Source organism: Pieris napi, chromosome 9 (genome assembly GCF_905475465.1).
Source record: "Pieris napi chromosome 9, ilPieNapi1.2, whole genome shotgun sequence".
In the NCBI taxonomy this organism is placed as follows: domain Eukaryota; kingdom Metazoa; phylum Arthropoda; class Insecta; order Lepidoptera; family Pieridae; genus Pieris; species Pieris napi.
In genome coordinates, this window is record NC_062242.1 from 1,126,602 (window position 1) to 1,146,487 (window position 19,886).

At 34.4% G+C, this 19,886-nt stretch overlaps 1 protein-coding gene across 5 annotated transcripts in view; it reads right to left on the bottom strand.

Moving 5' to 3' along the window:
• Window positions 1-19,886, bottom strand: part of LOC125052488 (lysine-specific demethylase 3A) — a 153,188-nt gene that overhangs the window by 21,737 nt on the left and 111,565 nt on the right. For all 5 annotated transcript variants that reach the window (XM_047653369.1, XM_047653368.1, XM_047653372.1 and 2 more), the window contains one exon: window positions 14,914-14,955. In XM_047653369.1, coding sequence (XP_047509325.1) covers window positions 14,914-14,955 — 42 coding nt within the window. The remainder of the gene's footprint in view (window positions 1-14,913; window positions 14,956-19,886) is intronic.

The window sequence follows — 19,886 nt, forward strand, 5'->3', positions numbered from 1 at the left end:
GAAAGCTCATTATGATGAAAGTCTGCCGCTTTGAAAGGGGAGACGTAATACGAAATGAAACATGCCTGCTCGTCTGCTCGCAACCGCAATAGCTTACAAAGTACCAAAGCCTATGACCTCAGTCTGAACTTGTCTAACCAGTACCACCAATACCCTGAAATCCACATGAACAATTTTAGTATTCAAATGTGCGTTAATACAAAACAATTGAGTACACATTTCCTGTCGTACAATTGCGCAGTATTTATGTCTACGCTGGCATTATAAATGAAGAGTAGACAGTTTGTGTGTGACGATATTTATTGTGGGAATCGAAACTTAATGAATAGGCACTCTCAGTTTACTGCATACACATCTAATTAAACAGCGACCATGCACTTTAGTATAAATAAAACATACGTTTTAATGTATAAGCGAAAAAAGGCGTAGGAAAATAAATCGTGATCGAATGAAATCGGTCAGAGGTAACCCGCTATACATCACAGACGACCCGCTCAAATCCTCTCTATCCCACCCTATACAACACGAAGCATTAAGTCTTTCCTATTAACGCTTAAAAGCTGTTATCAAGGGTTTTCCTTAGAAATAGCTGCCGCACGGTAATTTGGATATTTGCCAAGTAATGTTTCGACACGTTACACTGGGCTCTGTTATCGGATATCTAGCGAAATGTGCATGTAACCGTTTTAAAATACGTTGGTCCGCAGTGACTCTGCCAATTCTCAACTGTGCGAATATCGTACTTTAAAGATTATATTCTCAGTTCTGAAGTTTAATCTTTTCCTATACACTTACGCTTTTGATACCCCTTTTGTATTACCGCTGTTTAATACAAGTAAATCATGAATAAACAAATAAAAGGTATACCTGCACCATCTCAATAAAATTATTGTAAACCTGAAGAACTGGTTTTAAGGTCGCTTACCTACTTACTGACCTTTTAAATAATAGTCTTAATAGCCGATTTAAAACCTGTCTGACAATTACACCGCCTTATCTCGTTTGATATTATTATTGCGAAATAAAATTTCAAACCACACAAGGCTAACTGTGAAAAGGCGCTGAAAATGTCACAATTTAGCTGGCTCTGGGGAGTTCGCCCGAGGGAGAAAGGGTAAGGCCCACCCACTAAACGATCCTTGTGTTTACGTTGTCGCCCATGAATCGAGCCACTACCGGGGAAAACTTTGATTAGTTAATCTTTATTTATAGTAACAAGATTTGTTTCTATGCAGCGCTGAGTTATCACTTTTATTCGGCTTATCACCGACGGAAATGTTTGCCGTGACTTGCCCCAATTTAACGGCTGATAAGGGGATTCAATTAGATATCTTATCGCTATCACAATGTTGTGTGTGCTCGCTAAACATCACATCTTATCTTTTATTAAATACTCGAGTCTTTGATCTTCACGTAGCCAAGTCTAATATAATAACGGTACCAAGCTTCCGCTCCCAGGCGATTGCCATGGCAACGATAAGACCCCGCGCGCTCGCCGGGCCGATCCATTATGTTATTTATTCTCACAGAAGGCTACCCTATTGAGCAGCTGATTTCTTATATAGAGCGTAATAATTCGTCTACTTTTTGCGGCCCTTTCAAATTTGTTACGAAAATTTGTAATTTTTATATGACAATAGTACACAGAATCACGCCTTGTATGGAACTTGGGTCAATCTAATATATTAAACGATGTTGTAGTTTAGCTAATAAGAAAATATCAGTGGCGCTACAACCTCTTTAGGTTTGCTCAGATTTCTGAATCTGTTTCATGATCATTTTTTAATCTAATAGGCAAGAAGGACATGTCGGTTCCCTCACGATGTTTTTCTTCACCGTTCGAGCTAATGTTAAATGCGCACATAGAAAGAAAGTCCATTGGTGCACAGCCGGGATCGAACCTACGACCTCAGGGATGATAGTCGCATGCTGAAGCCACTAGGCCTACACTGCACCAGCTGCAACTAATACCTTCATAATAATTCAATTGATTGCTTTTAATCAAAATAGAATGAAACACCTGATTGCAAAACTAGGTTGATATTATGCTGGTGACATTCAATGTGAAATGTTTTTCATCATTCAATATTAGCCCTTATACAATGGCTGTTATGAATGGTGGATTTACACAGGTGTCATGTCGATGTGTGCATTGAAATTCTACGTCAACCCTTCTCTTGTGCCGGGGAGGGACCGCAAAGAATACGCCAGCCCTCCCGTTACCCTCTTCATTTTTATTCACGTATCAAAGGAAAACATTGACGGTAGATAGGGGACGCCGGGGGCTATTTGAATTATTATTCTTGTAAATGACTGATACAGCATTTCCTTTGTCACAGGAATGTGTTCAACCATTTTCAGTTGCGTGATGCACACTTATTAGGTCAAAATTTTAATATAGAAACATTCCATGTATAACTTTTTATTGTTAACAATAAGCGAGAGAGACAATTGATTTATTCCAACGATAAATAATCCGTGCGATGCGATATTTGTGTGAAAAAACGATTGTTACCTGTTTACAATAGATTCTTCGCGGAAACGCTATTCAGATGTTACATGAAGATTATTTCTAGTTTACATTTCGCTGAGACCATTGTATTAACAACGGTACACGGATGACATCATTGAATTCATAATTGTTTGAATAATTACATAGAAAACGCAGTGGTAGCGTTTTAATAATGCAAGAACTAATGACTCACTTCGTGCCTATCGAGAATTTTAAAGGTAAGGTGATTAAAACGATACGTTCAATTAAGTGCCAGTTAAACGGCGAAGCAAGGCCAACGATATCATGCGAAAATCGACTAGTTTTATGTAGGCCAGAGCGACTGTAGTAGAGTAGCATTCCTTTACATTTGCAGTAGCGCGATTTACGATCAAGATAGTTTCGTTTTCGCGTCCGAATGGCTTTGCGCATTCGTGTTCCATAATGGCCGAATCGTGACCGATGAAAGATGATCTCTGATGGTTCAATAGGTCGCTATTATGATGTACAGTAGATGAAGCGACGACGTGGCGTGGGAGGCCTCCTTAGTTTTGTCGTTGTTTTTTTTATTCTTGTCGAGTATTGAAGCGTGACGAGCATGACGCCTGCAGTCTACTTTATCCATAGACGAGTTGCGCAATGAACGGGACAGAGCTAACTTCGTATTCCGCAGACGCCATTGTGCATTCACTTTCTCAACCTACATTATTGTTAATCAACAATAAAGAGTCGTGTGCTAGAAACGCTAAATGTTTGTCGTCATCGTGGTTAAAGATTTATGAGTAATGCAATTTCTAATAGTAACAATAAGTTTGGTAATAATTAATGCTATAAACCTCGAGCAGTGTTGGCCTAGTGGCTTCAGCGTGCGACTATCCCTGAAGTCGTAAGTTCGATTCCCGGCTGTGCACCAATGGAGTTTATTTCTATCTATGTGCGCATTTAACATTCGGTCGAACGGTGAAGGAAAACTTCGCGAGGAAACCGGCTTGCTTAGACTCAAAAGTCGACGGATATTAGATTGACAAATAATTATGAAACAGATACAGATATCTAAGGTTATTATTATTATTATGTATAAACCTTAGACAGCAATATTAAAAAACCATTATTATTAAATAGATTCTCGAAAATGAGTCAAAAAGGGAAGGTTTATAATCACGATGTTACAGGAATTTTAAAGAAGAATTACACAATGCGTTACTACTTACAACTATTAGTTATTTTATTTTATATAGACGTTTTATAAACAATTTATAAAATTATAAGTAAATACAGTGATTACCGTTGTGATGCAAATACTTATTGAACCTTGGATCAATACAAATGAAATCGGTTTCAGGAGTTATATAAAAAATACATTATTCACACAAATCTTTAATACATAAGCTTAACGCTTTACAATTTTAGTTTTTTCACTTTAGAGATACATATTTTTAACTTTAAAATCGTATCTGAGTATTTTGGGAGTGACGATTATGACAGCTACTCAGTTGTTTTACTTTACTTTAAATATATATTAATAGAGAAAATGATAAAAACATATGCTTACGTATGTATAAATTAAAAACAATTCCATAATGTATAGAATATGTAAATGTTCTGAAGAGGAAAACCTATATTATGATTCTATTCTCATAAAAGCCGGTTGCAAAAACATGTTGATAATAAAATTAACATAATTAGCTATGTTATTGTACTGTATATAGATTTAAAATTTGATAGAGGGACAAACAAATAAGTTACAAAATCTAGGTAAAGCTATTATTATATGTTATGTGACATAAACATTTTAAACGTCAGTGAAAGTTGAAAGTAATAAATAATTTATATAACTTCCCAACCAAATTGACATTAATATCCGACATACTAGAAATCCTGAATGATAAAACCGATGACCAAAATATTGTCTTTGGAATTTTAACTATTCATATACTGTAGATGAGGCTACGTAGTAAAACGAATGCTAAAAATGGATTAAATGATTTACCCACAATTATGCTTCCAAATGAACAATAATCGTGGGAACTAATAATCGTTACAGACATTAACATTAAAAGGTAATTCTGAACAGGTCGTACCATTAGCGTACTGATATAACTCCTTCGAAATTCCAATAAAACCGGTCCAAATTTGCAATTGAATTAATTAACAGTCCGGAAATTGAGATCACGATTTCTTTTTTAAGTCTGAGTCAGTATTCTGAGAGGTCTACATAAAGCCTTGATATAATTTATTATTTTTATTCATAAGTTTCACTATTATTAAATGAAACAGACATTGCTTAGCAACTGTGGGCGTCCATAAATCATGCTTAATTAAATGTCGAGGTTCTTGACTTCGTAATGAATCCGGTAGAATTCATAGTTTTAATAAACAAAGTTGCTTTTCAGTTACACTTCGGTGATCTTGCATAGATGAGGTCCTATTTGGAGGTATTATTAAGTTGTTTATGATTTATGATTTCCTTACCCGTCTTAGACTGGTATCTTGCGAACATAGAAGAGGAAAAAAATAATAACATTGAACGATTACGTTCTTCTTCTTCTACAGACGCACTGTTCATTTCTGAATATCGTGGTAGTGGCGCCAAACCACTTCCTTCACTCACCCCTGTAATCGGCAAGCCTCTGCGCCTGGGTGATGATAAGACCCGTAATGGCCTTTACTTGATCGGTCCTGCGAGCATCTGCCTCGATGTCTTGTGCCCTACACTCTGCGTGTTACATGTCCAAATGTTACAGGATGCGTTGGTAACAAAGTGTCGAAAGACGATTTTTAACTTGTTTATTTCATTAACAATTTTTAATTTATTATCACATTCAATTACATCAATTTTAAAATTAATTGACATACCTAATCCTATTTCACTGTATTGTAATGTACTTATACGTCTATCAGTCGAATAGTGCTTATGCTCTGATGTTTTAGTTAATTACTTTACGCTGATTTAAGTTCTATAAACTTTATAAGTATATCATTATTTAACAACAAAATATTAAATAAGCTACCATTACAGATTACTTCATTTATCACATACAAAACTATACATAGAAAAGAACACACAACATTAAACAGTCATCGATTAAAATATTTACAAATAGACTACTACTATTACAGTATAAGAACAAGAATCAAATCAGTCAGTTCAGTCAACAATTAAAACCGTCTGTTTATCTATACAGTTCGTTAGTTATTTCCATACATTGTCTCACGTCATTTTATGAAACTTAATGTAAATGATAGTTATATTGGTAAGGACTTAAGTACATTACTACCATTCCCGTATTGTTCTTAAATTAATTACACCATTACACAACTGCAATGTGGCGTCACGATGCCTATTTGTGCTAGCGTTCATTTGCCAAAAGCTATTAATTACTGACGGAGAATAGAATATCCCGGCGGCTAATCCCCCGGAGACGGTCCCGACAACGTTGATTAATGTGTTCAAATCTTTTTATAATGTACGCCTTCGTAGTTCAGTTTGTAAATGGCTTGTATTGAATTCGATGGTGTATAGGTGGTTTTTAGAACATTCAGTTTAAAGCATTTTGCTAAAAATGAGGGTAGATATCTTTACGGGGCAAAAACTGGTAAAGTTATCAACCTCACTATAAAGATGACCTTAGTTTAACAAAATGTGAAGGAAGTGATTGTAAGAGTGAGAAAGTTATGTTTTTTGTGTCTACCCTCCTGTGCCATATAGAAATGTGATTTGTGCTTGGTTATAATAAATTGTAATTTGTATGATTCAGTGAGTATTTCCGACAGGTGCAGTCCCACGACAAAAACGTTTAGGTTTTACTGAGCAAACGCACCTTGGAAATAAAAAGTTACGTTACGATGTGTATACGCGAATAACCTTCTTCTGGGTTAGCCGAACGTAAATAGTCTCGCATCCGTTTCAAACGTAAATAAATTATAAACGTTGAACAGAAGCAAGCTTAAAATAGTGAATTCATTATAAAATCCTTGATTGACGAATCAATTCTTTGACATTAAGCTACATAGGGATAAATAGGAAAATTATTCTCCTGTTTATGCCTATTTAGCCTTAACGTACCCACACTTTTCCGTTCTTTGTAATCCTAGAGTTACTAGAACTATAAGTCTTCTATACGTACCTACGGCTTGCTTGTCTGCTACTTTTAATGGACCAGTGAATAGGCTCTCTCGCTCGTACAACTTAATTACTAACATTGATGAAAATATTGATATATTATTCCAAGTTACCGTAACTTTGTTTATCATGCTCTTAATGAGGTTTGAGTTTCCATTTAGTTTGTTATTATTTCTTTTTGTTTTACTTTGTGGATGCTTGTTTAATTTTTCCCTTGCTAGCTTGCTTATGTTCTAATATAATTATTGATGTGTGTGTAAAATTTGTGATGTCATATGTTCTGGTATAATTTTATGCATACACTTTGTTTTAGAACTTATAGATAAATAAATAAAGAAAGACAGTAAACTTTACTAGCATTAAATACATTTTGTAATCATTTAAATATTGTATTGCTTACTTATTTATTACTAATAAAAATAAATTAATCAGTGGCGCTACAACCTTTTTAGGTCTGGGCCTCAGATTTCTGTAACTGTTTCATTTGTCAATCTAATAGGCAAGTAGGTGATCAGCCTCCTGTGCCTGACACACGCTGTCAAATTTTTGGGTCTTAAAGGTAAGCCGGTTTCCTCATGACGTTTTACTTCACCGTTCGAGCGAATGTTAAACGCGCACATAGACAGAAAATCGATTGGTGCATAACCGAGCATCGAACCTACGACCTCAGGGATGTGAGTCACACGCTGAAGCCACTAGGCCAACACTGCTCTTATTTGTTACTAAGGTGTATAAATATATATTAATTAACGTGATAATCTGTGAAACTGTAGAACAGTTTATATACCTACGTTATATTTTTTTTTACTTTTCTTCTATATTTGTTTGTTTCTTAAAAACAAAAGAATGTCGAAACAGATGCTACTCCGACATTGACACGCAGTCAATTATAGGTTTTTGTCAATTATAGTTATATATAATAGTTGAATACTTTAAATTTTAATAATTTAAAATATTTAAACTTTAAAGTTTATATCACAACTTATAGACAGTTTGATAAAGTAATGAAATATAAGTATGTAATATCGCAGTTATATAAAAAAATTACAAATAATGGACATAGCATAAATATGTAACCTCAATATTGTGACCACTTGAGTACATTCTGTAGTCTTTGAATTCTCGATTGTGTAAACGGTCAAGCGTGCGAAGAATGTGGTAATCAACTGTTATTTCCACGAACTCGTGAGCAATTTATAAAAACTAACAATGACATTCCTTTAATTGGACTTGTTCACCTACTACGTTATAGGTTTGATTTCGATGAAAGAAAGACATAATTCTGTATATTTAGATATTATAACTAAGATTTTAATTAAAACGTAAAATTTCACAGTTATTACTCAAAATTTCTCAAGTATAAAATAAATTTAAATTCTCGAGGACGCTTTCTACTCATACAACCTTTCATAAATTATTGTTTAGATTAAAGACGTACATTTAATTATAACAATCGTGTAAATAGCAGATAAATACTTTAATATTGTTAGAAGGTCATCTCAAGGTGACTCCGTGTACACGAGATAAATAAATCACAAATATAATCGTTACTCATGTTCTTACTTACTTTTTCCTTATTTGTTTTTCTGTTTATCTCAGAGTTATCTCATCTTAAAATAAAAAAAAGTAAAAAAATTGTGTTTATTCATTATAATGGTAAGATTTGGAATTAAATCATTACTCATGTTCTTACTTACGTTTTCCTTATTTGTTTATCTGTTTATCTCAGAAATATCTAATCTAAAAATAAAAAAAGTGTTTATTCATGATAACGTGTAAGATTAAAAAAAAATACCTGTGTCAGGGTTCCCAAATCTGCTTACCTATAAACCCCTCTTATTATTTATTTTGGGTATTTCGCGGGAATAAGGGGTTATATGGTATCCAATTGATACCTGTCTATTTGATGTGGCAGTCTCTAAACTTGTGGCCATTTCTAACGTCGACTTTTGTGATAAATTGCTTTAAACTGTTAAAGCAGGTTTATTTATTACTTTACCTATAAACTTTATTTAATTCTGCTTCTAAAAGTCATCTTAGTAAAGAAATAAATTAAATTTTTAAACGTATTTATATTGTCTAATAAGTAAAACTGTTATAAGATGTAAACAAAATCAGTGGCGCTACAAGCTTGTTAGGGCTTCCGATTTCTGTATCTGTTTTATGATGATTGTCAATCTAATAGGCAAGTAGGTGATTAGCCTCCAGTGACTGACACACGCCGTCGATATTTTTGGTCTAAGGCAAGTATGTTTTGTCACGATGTTTTCCTTCGCCGTTCGAGCGAATGTTAATTGCACACATAGAAAGAAAGTCATTGGTGCACACAGGGATGAGGGTCGCACGCTGAAACCACTAGGCCAACACTGCTCACAAGCACTGCTTTTAGATGAGAAAGGATATATAGGTCATAATGATATCAGTAGTTAAAACTTAACAATAAATAAAAGATATAAAAGAACGTGAATAATGCGACGTATTTTATAAAGTTTACGGACGCGGACCGCCGTCTACGCACACCACTTGGCAATGATTCAATTCCTGTATGAAGTATTTTAGGACAAATACCGCGCCCTGTTTACAAATTTTAGCGCACTCGATTCCACACAATTTATAAACATGCCGAGAGAGATTGGCGTATTCGATTTATAAGAACAAAGTTTAAATCGAAGCAACAAAGTACAGTGTAGCCTAATAACCCAATTCACACAAATCATATTCAACCGGTAATATCCAAATATAAAAATTTATTTCAGGCACGGATGGCTGATCAGCTATTAACCTATAACGAAGTGACCAAAGAAAGAGATGACGAAAGCTGAGGACAAGGCTCATGATAGGTAGTAAAGACACTGGGCTTTTATTTAATATTCATAGAAGCAAAGAAATCAGGCAGATAAAAGCAATCTTTTTAGTATATTTGCATAACAGTTGTATCAAGCTGAGACTCATTTAGAGAGGGTTATAAAGAGATCATTTTGTTCCACTAACAGCTGTTCAGACTCGAATATGTAATATTATCTTTATAGATTATTATATAAAACATTACATTAACAATTATATATGAAATCAATTAAGCTTGGTTAACGGCTAATTTGATGAAGCTTAAATTGTCGTTAACAGTCGATGACACCTGTTTTGTAGTAGCCACAAGTCTTTTAATAATTTGAAAGCCTGTAGAGCAATCAACAAAACTCGTTATCAAAGCTCATTAAAAGGAAATTCCGCCAGGAGTATCCCCAAGGTAACTCTATTATTATGAATCCTCTTAGATTTATTTCATACCAATTCATTTTAATTAGGCATGTAGTTATATGAAAGCGTTTATATTTTATTGCAATAAGCCTTTAATTTAGTGCTGGCATTCATTGCTTTAACAGTTCCATTTGTTTGATTCACAATGGCTGTGAATGGTATACAAAAAGGAAGCCAAGAACGCAAAACAACTTTTACTACACTTTTTAATGCTTTTAGCAATGAGCATTGAGAAGGAAACGACTAGCAGACGTGCATTACCTATTTCATCCATAACTTACAAAAGTCTTGATAGAAGAATTCATAGAATTTGAATATTTTAAAGATTAAATATGAAGCTAATGTTGACTAGTATAAATAACTTGCCCTTATCAATAGCAATTATAGTATCGAATATCCTAACTAATTGGAAACAGCAGCTGTTAAAAATAACCTTGAAACGAGAACCTGTTTCTCAATATGATAGTATAAGCATCCCTTGTGTAAGGACCACGGGACGAAACACGTGTTAACACACGCAGAGTAATATTTATAGCGTGCACTTAAATTAAAACACTTGTGAGATGAAGCATTCATATTAGAAGAAGATTCATTAATAACATATGAGTCAGGAGTTACATCAATTGATCCTACAAGCTCGAAAACAGGTCAAAACAATGGAAGCACGTCTATAGAGGTCAGTGACTGACGGGGTGGTGCAAAGGGTGGAGGCGTAATAACACATTTGAAAAAGAACCCTCGACATCTGCTGCACATGTGCCTTTCGTTTTATACAGTGAAATAAGGCATGGCCATGCGCACAACCGCACCGAACCAGTCGTGAACGAACGTTTTTTGTTATATTTTTTGTCCCTTCACGCTTTGTGATCGAGCTTTCAAAAATTCAACCTAACAATAACTTTTTTTATCGATACAATTGTGATTGAAATCGATTTGATTTATGGATGCGAGATAAATCCCTGTCGAATGCGAATTAAAGACACGGTTTAATCAGTCTCGGGAGTGCAGTTTATGCAATTCTAAGAACACAAACACGATTTGGCATGAAGCCAAAACTTTCCACGGCGGGCAAAGGCGGCCGTTCATAATCATTGACGTTATATTTTAAATGCGACAAGCACGCTATTCAGTCATGAAGTTGATCATAAATATACACGTATTTTCGTGCTATTATCGATTCGTTTATCACTCAGATACACCCATTAATTAGCATTACATGCTAGAGTTAAGAAGTTATCGACCGCATACATTAACGCCTACGTATTTGATACATAATATATATCAATAACCCGTTTTCGATGTGTTGTAACGAGCGTCAAAGATCGTGGCTCGACCTTTTATTTTACTCGTGAATGACCTCAAGCGATATGAGCTCACTTGTACCTTGGTAAAGTTCAGAGAAATTTATTGATATGATGCATTGCTTGCGTTTATTGAGGGAAGAAAACATTATATAAATCAAGTCAGTAAAGAGTAGTGAATTCAGTTTTTGAAGGTGTAAGAACAATTTCACAAATTTTGGAATGGAAGTCATCACAGGAACATCTATCACTCTTTATGAATAGGTGATGCATGCAACTTGTTCCATGATCTCAGAACAAATATTGTCGTATGTGTCGGTGAAGGCAAATTGGATAACGTAAAATACATGTTACCTCATAAGATAACGTCAATATTATGGTAATTCTACGGAGCGGACGAGGTGAAGGGGACGGAGGTGGTACCGTTAGGAGAAAGTAGCCACCTACACTCGTGGACCACGGCCATCTTGAAAACGATTCGATTCATATCAGTAAAGACAGCTACCTAATATGGTTATTGTACAAGTTATTGAGAAATATTGTAAGGTGTTGCAATCTTGGCCTTTCATGAGTTTTAATTTACCCTGAAATCTTACAAGTGAATTGAAAGGATTTTTGTCGCAAATGTTTTGTTGAAAATGTTTCATTGTCTCACTCAGTAAATTTCTTAGCATTCTTTGCTAAGAATAGGAAACCAAACAAAATCTGAACTTAATACAATTTTAAATGCCAAGAAATGCGTCACTCGATTGTGCCATATTTAACCAAAAAGTTATTATTAAGTTATTAATGGCTATATAAAATGTTTCATAGGTATAACCTAATGATTATTAAAAATAGTTCTAGATTTCTAGTATTGTTCTCACAAGACCAGATTGTTTTGTTCAACCAAAGCACACTAAATAAAATCATTTTATTATTCATATAAATGAAACGAATGATAATATAAAAATACTCTTCAAAGATATTGATCATTTTGCGGCGACAAATGCGGGTAAGTTTTTGTATAGCCTCTATAAAACAATATTCAAACGAAACAAATTCTCTTTCTATTGGGCAAACAGTAAACCTTTCATAATTGCGCTTGGTTCCCAAACTTGATTTACCAGTTAGTAGAATTAAACAGGTGCCGTGGAAGGTGACCGTGAACTATGGGAAACTTTATAACTATTATAAATGACTTTTCAATAAACAATAACGTTGTTATAGATTAGATTGTGAATAAGGATCAAAGAAATTATCTATGGATGTAATGAATAAAGGTAATGTAGCTCACAACCATACAACATCCTAGTAAAGGGCAATGAACCTTTGATATACGGCCTCATTAATGCAATAAAGGCAACTGTCACACCGTTGTGTTGCCAACGCAGAGTGCGGGAGCTTGCCAATTATAACGGTATTCACTATCAACGCCTATCATTACCTCACAGACATTACTAACAAAAGTTTATAAAAAACTGAAAGTTTCCGAATAAAATGTGCAAATTATAAGATCGACAAGCGAATCAGTAGAAGGCCATCAAAAGATGCCATATCATGGAGCAGGTAAAAATAACAGTATCTTTTGAAAGGGCGCTACGAATTTATTTATCTTTAACAGCCGACCCTTGTCTTCAGAAAAAGATAACAACAATAGGAGCAGGTAAACCAGCCAGGTTCTCATACATTTTGTCTGCTACGATTAACTAAATAATAGTAATAAAATCGAGCGAGATTAGAGGCAAACCGGTTTTGAATGCGTTATGTCATGAGCGTATTTATTGGTCGAGCGAATTAGACGTGGCACTGGACTTTCACCGGCGACTTTCATAGTAAGATAACACGATACAGATTTGATTCACTTATCCGACCTTTATTACTTTACATTGTTATAATTACTTTCTACAAATTGCCTCAGTGTGATATACTAGCCACGTCAATGTCAGCTGTAAAAAGTTTTTCATATTTAACGTTGATCACTTTTATAAAAGTTTCATCACATAGTATATCACTAATTATTTTTTGTCGTTATCTGTGTTATATTTGTTATTATACATCAATTTGCCTACTCCTGATATCGTTATCATACGTATGAATGCACTCAGATAAACTTAATATATCGAATCATTAATTAATAGTGGAATTTGAAAATGAGGTTAGCATCTATTGTGATAGAATGACTCGACGGGCTAATCAAAAACCATTAACATTTCCATCTATTATGCCAGTTGATTGACAAGTCTCATTGTTCCTGTTCACGTCGGCGTCGTGATGTCGTATCATCGTCTATTCCCGTCTGTAAAACTATCGAGTCATATCGACTAAACGTGCCTGTAGTAATAAATACATGCCAGGGATTAATCATATCCGTCCAAGCTTCGATCGCGCATTATTAAGCAGGTGGTCATAAATACATTCTATCGTAAAGTTGCGGCCATAACCATCGTAATTGCCTGAACGCACGATCTCGAGTTAAACAACATCGACAAAAAATTGAGAGACCGGTTCTCGTATCGCCATAAAATGGTTTGGGGCGTTTCGTGCGATGAATATTCATCATATATATTATTTATAGAAAGATTATGAGATTCGTGATGACGCATTCTCAGCCAGAGCTTGTTATCGATTCTACGAAGGATGTTTTAATATTAAATTAAAACTATAAATAAGACAAGAATTTACACTTAACTATATTGATGACTTCATAAGGAAATTATGTCTTTAATAAAGCTATATCTTTAAACGTATTAACATCAACCACTTTTGATATTAGTAATCTAATCATGAGATATTAATACAAATCCATTCATGAAACAAACATTAATTACTTCGACATATCTGTTAAGTACTTAAGTTATTTTAAAAGCAAACAGAACAAGTTACTCCAACCTACATTTAAAGTTTACCTCGTTAAAACAAGTTCCACTTAAATATGCAGCTCACTAGCGATACATGATAAACATGAATAAAATAACAAGCGTAATATTATTGAAGGAAAAAGAGCACGATAAGAAACAAAGAATAATGTAGAAACTATCGAAAACGACATGACCCCGTTATAAGGGATCCCATTGAAATTTAGATAGACTAATATCAATAACAAATTTAAACGTCCGATTTGACCTCTGTATTTTAAACGACGGCTGTGCAGCATAAGTGCTCATAAATACGCAGATGACGCTCGAACAAACAAAGAAATCAATCTGAATGTGAAATGATGAACTGGATTTTCCATTATCAATAATCTTAAGGCAGACGCTACTACAAATTAGCGTGGTATTTAAATAGACATTGATCTTGGTAGACTCAAACCAATTCTGTTTAGATAGGAATAATTAATGGAACAACAATAGTGTAGAAGATATTATTACTATTAACACTACGTTAAAGGTTATTATCAAAAGAACCTGTACATTTTTATGTGGGACGGAAAAATGTGTACATTTTGTGTTTACTAGTAATCGCGCCCTAACAAATATGGTATTAAAAAACATGAATCAGTTGCGTTAACGTGACGACAGTGTTCGTTTATAACACATACATATTTGGTATTTAAATTTATTGAACGTTCCATCGTTAATATGTATTCAGATCTCAAGATGTCCGAATCGCAAAGTTTTTAAACTTCAATTCATACCTGAAGCTGCTTCCAATATATTCCTATCATAATGTTTTGGATTTAAAATTTATCAGGTCATCGCAATAATGTCCAACCAACTGATCAAATATTATTTATACTTTGTATAAAAATACTTAAATACCTTTTTTGTTAGAATCTGCAGGTTCTCGTTCAGGCGATGTACCTGGAAATATTAAAACAAATTATGTTAAATAGTTTCTTCGTCCTGCTAAAGTAACGTGCGGTAATAACATTCAGATTTATGCAAAATGAAACTGGAAACATTTAAAATAAAAACCACAAATGGAAACTAGGGCCGGAAAGGTTAAATATTTAAAAAAGTTGCCAACGGCTTCAAAACCAGTTTTGACAACCTGTTTGGCAGTAAAAGGTGCGTGAAACAATCTTGCATTGTTATTAGGTTTTGTAAGATTCTGAGCGACGACGTAAAACCGCATTTAAAGGCCGGCAACGCACTTGCGAGCCCTCTAGCAAATGTGTCTATGGGCACCGGTATTGCTTTAAATCAGGTGTGGCTCCTACCTGTTCGCCGTATGAATAACGCATACTAGTCAAAAATAAAAATAAAATTAGTTTCAGTATATTTTCGGAAATATAAGCATATAGAATCAAAAAAATATTTTAGTTGAATTTCATAGAATCCTTAGAATCATAACAGCAGAATCGCGTAGAGATGCTTTAGTAAAGAAGAAAGTAAATAGTGAAAACCTGTTATATGTATATACAGATGTTCATCAGTTTCTACAGTTGCAAATACAAGTATATTTTTTCCGAGGCTTATGAGAGCGTAAAGCAGGTGGTCAGTAGAACCACATTTGTAGCTATTTTTGTTTCCCGCATCGATCGTCAACGACTTGCAGCTGGCTATCAGTCTATAATATGCATTTATAAGAGATTCGCTTTAACCCTAGCAAAAAACCCGCATACATTTTTATGACTACGTTTCAAAAGCATTTATGGTTATATTTCAGTCAGGAGACAGTCGAAGTGTTACATAGTATTCACACATATTCGTTAAAATCCACAAATAGTTCGCAAAAACCCGCATATGTAAAGTTTTATCGCTTTTCGCGGATTCATTAGAAAGTCGACCTTAATTCGTTTCAATATCCAATAATTATATCGAGTTTAATTTTACTTACATACTTAACGAATATAATTTATGTTAAAGTGAAGCGGTTTTGCAAGCAATTAATTCCGAAAAGCCACTTAAATAAATCGAGAAACAGCTGTTAAAGGCTCTCGTCGTTTGACATTTTATTAAAACCGGTTTGTAACTTATGCAATAGAAAATATAATTATATGCACCGGCAGTGACTGGTTAGCATAATCACCTGTCCATTGAAGTGAAATATGCTAAATCAAACAGGCCATATCAAAACTGGTATAGCGATTTTGATAAATTTTACGAGATCAGTTAAATTTATTGATTATTAAAGCGGATATAATTCTTCAGTGGGTGTGCCTTATTTCATCGCTAGCACCAGTATAGTTTTACTAGCCCAAAAGTCATGTCTCTATACTTTGTATAATAACGTGTTTAGAGCCGTTATGTTTAGAATATTCGCGTACCTGGATGCCAAGCCATTAAGGCTTAGCACAGTCCACATTTATAGTTACACCGCTTAGTTTAGATAAATGCCTGACATCGTTGGGACTGGCGTAAAACATTTCTACATCAGCTTACACCGGTCTGGGTTATCCAGTTGGGGCAGATTTCTCACAGGTGTTCGAGATGAATTAATTACCTAACTACTGATTATGTATGACACTAATATTGTAATTTTATACATAGAAATCGTTAAAATCCAAATAGATGGCCAAGTTAAAGATATACAAATTAAGACTATTTGAAAGAACAATATGTACGTAACGTTGGACGTACAACAGCTTCGAAGTAACAACCAATATCACACAACGTGAATAGTAATAATAGATTTGTATGAATAGCAGTTCACTGTGGGCATAATGCAAACGGAAGCACGAACATACATTGTTAAAAATTCTACACGTTTGAGCTGTCAGAAACATCGTATAACTTGACGAAAATGTTTGTGGTTACTTTAAGTGTTTAATAATTAAACGAATGTTTGCCCATTCCACAATCCGGCAAAAGAAGTTTCGACTAACAAATTCAAATCAGAGTTCACGTGAATTAGCAGTATCTTTATCGTAACCGCTATTATTTCAACGTGTCGCGACGTCCCGACTAATAGCCGTCGACATACTTGACAAAGCAAAAAACACGTTGTTTTCCCCTTTAAGGCACCGCGAGTGCCTTTCTTGATCGGTATGCGGCTAAACCTGTCTGCAAACTGGTTCGTACGTGAGAAATGAGCACCCTCCACACATTGTCTGATATCATGACTAAGATTCTGGATCAAGCATTTTATTAATTCACGATGCTGTTACGAGTAAATTTATTTTATTTATCCTCAATAAAGGACCTATAACTCCTAACATACGATAAAATGGCCATATGGAAGATGACTTAAGGAAAATTTTGGTCCTTCGGCGTCATAGTTGTTTAAATATGGGATTATGTATGACCCGATGGATCTCATTTAATGTTTGTAAAATTTAGTGACTTGGGGAGCGTTCAAGTTTTACGTAACGAATTTTGGTGGATTTAATTACGCGTTATTGTTAATATTATTTTCGACTTTCCAGTACTTTACACCACATAATGGTTAATTTTTAGGTATAAAGAGTCACTAGGTGGTCGCGAAACGTTTTACTATACTTCGGTACAGAAAAACGTTACGGCGCGTTACATGGGGGGGGGGGGGTCCATAATCTCCAAATATTGCGTAACGTAATACTTGAATTACGTTCCTTATCCAATATACTAGTTCATAGATTACAAATATAGTACCAAAGCATTATACCAACTGTGTTTATCATAAATTTTACTAGCGATGATGTATACGTATTAAACAAGCCTCAACTTGGCAAAACTCACTGTTATTAAACAGATAGAGGAGGTCTGGCAAGTCTAAAAATAATCGTACGAGTTTACGGAGATCTTACTTTCATGGGAACGAGGTCAAATGTTTTGGCAAGCGAACTTCGCGTGTAAACAAAATATACTTTATAATACCAGTCGACATTATTTAGTATTTTATACTTATGTTCTGTATAAAATAAACATAATGATGATTTGTTGTACTGTCACGAGATTCTCAACAACATTATGCGAAACTGAATACAATACGTATTTATGAACCAGAATGTTCTTTAAGAAAACTCTTTGGTAGGGTAATGAGGTTTCGATCTGTATAACAGTAAATTCTACTTACAGGACAGTATTAAAAAGAACTGAGCCTCCGTATTGTAATTCCGAATTAAGTTACACGATATTGCAGATATAACAAAACAATAAAAATTTTCTTTATAGTTAACAGTTTATAAAATTCAAAGCCTATTCTGAACGCGTAGGTCAATATCAATGTCAAATAATTTTAACAATTCTTGTTGCGATAGCAAATTCTTATAAAATCTAAAATTTGACCTCGGTATACAGAAAAAACATAAAGATATCCAATAAATTTACAAGAAAAACACTGTTTGCCACATGAATAAATAATAAGTTGCCCTAACCTTTACAAGTTTTGATGTTGTTTTCAAAGAATTTTTAGTATTTAGATTCCAATAATATCACGCAATTTGAGTGGGCGTGATTCTTGTCTGCATTCCAACGAATTTACGGAAGCTTCTTTTGTAATACATTACATTTAATAACTACTATTTTTACAAGCATCAAAATGTAAACAGATCAAGGCGGATGAAATCATTTCACTATATCATCACCTGACTGAATAATAAGATGTGTGCGTCAATTCAGTATTGGAAATTCAAAGGTGGTGTTAATAGAATAAATGAATATATCAAACCAACATACCTACTCCGCCACTTATAATAGCTAATGACATAGACATAGACATAACATTTATTACAAACAAAAACACACACACATAAACACACAAAATAACAGTACTTAAAGAAAACATAAAATAAAATAAGACATCACAAACAATAAAAATTAGAAATTAAAATTAAGAAATGTTCTTTTGCCATTCGGTTCGTTTCTAGTGTGCAATGTGTGTGTACTGTGGTTGTAATTGGCCCTGGCTCAGCATTATGCTGAGGAGCAAAAAGTTCCACAGCGCTGGTCATTCTGCCAGAGACCACAGTAGCTAGTTAGTAGTAATGTACAATGCAACTAATATAAAATTCCTTTACATAAAAAGCCAATAACGTATAGAGGTCACAGAAATGCAGCGTTCCCATGGCCGTCGGAAACAATAACAGAATCGCGCGCTCCGTGCACATAAAAGCTAAGAACAATTGAGCTGGTGGAAACAAGAGAGCGATATAAATCAAGCTAAGCATTGCGTGCATTACCCGGCCATAGATCCTCGGGTTTCGTTTTTGCACGCCTTCCCGTCGCTTATAATAATTATCGAGCACTTTCGCCTGCCTCGCGACGCCATCTTGCTATTTATTTTCCAAAATGGCGGCACCACGTGGTGCCACATAAGTATTAATTACTTAAGAATATAATAAAGGCGTTAATGTTATTGTCAAGATCGTTTTCATTTGACAGGTATAAGTTACGAGTCGTGGACAAGGCCTTGCGAAATTTACATTCAATAGGGAGCCGTTACGTTGCGATGTGACTGCTCGCGATTCAAGGTCACCTTGACAAACGGCGCGTTTTATTTATCTTTACATGAGAAATAATGATTTGATATCAAACATACTTCGGTATAGGACAGTTGTGTATTTAATTAATTCAAATGTATAATTCATTATTCAAATGACATACACCGGAAATTTTAAAATAATTAAGCAATTGTTTTGCATGTAAATTGTTCATTACGCAATCGACAACTAGAATAATTTGAGTGAATAAATGATTAATTTTAAACGATTACGTATCTCATGTATATAAAAACTAACTAAGGTTACACCTAGATCAGTTAAGCATAAAACTAACTCAGTTAGCCTTGAATGTCTAAACGTGACTTACTTGCTGTAATTGCAGTTTCTTTTGTTAAACGATATTATAACTTAGGCACTTTGATAACACTT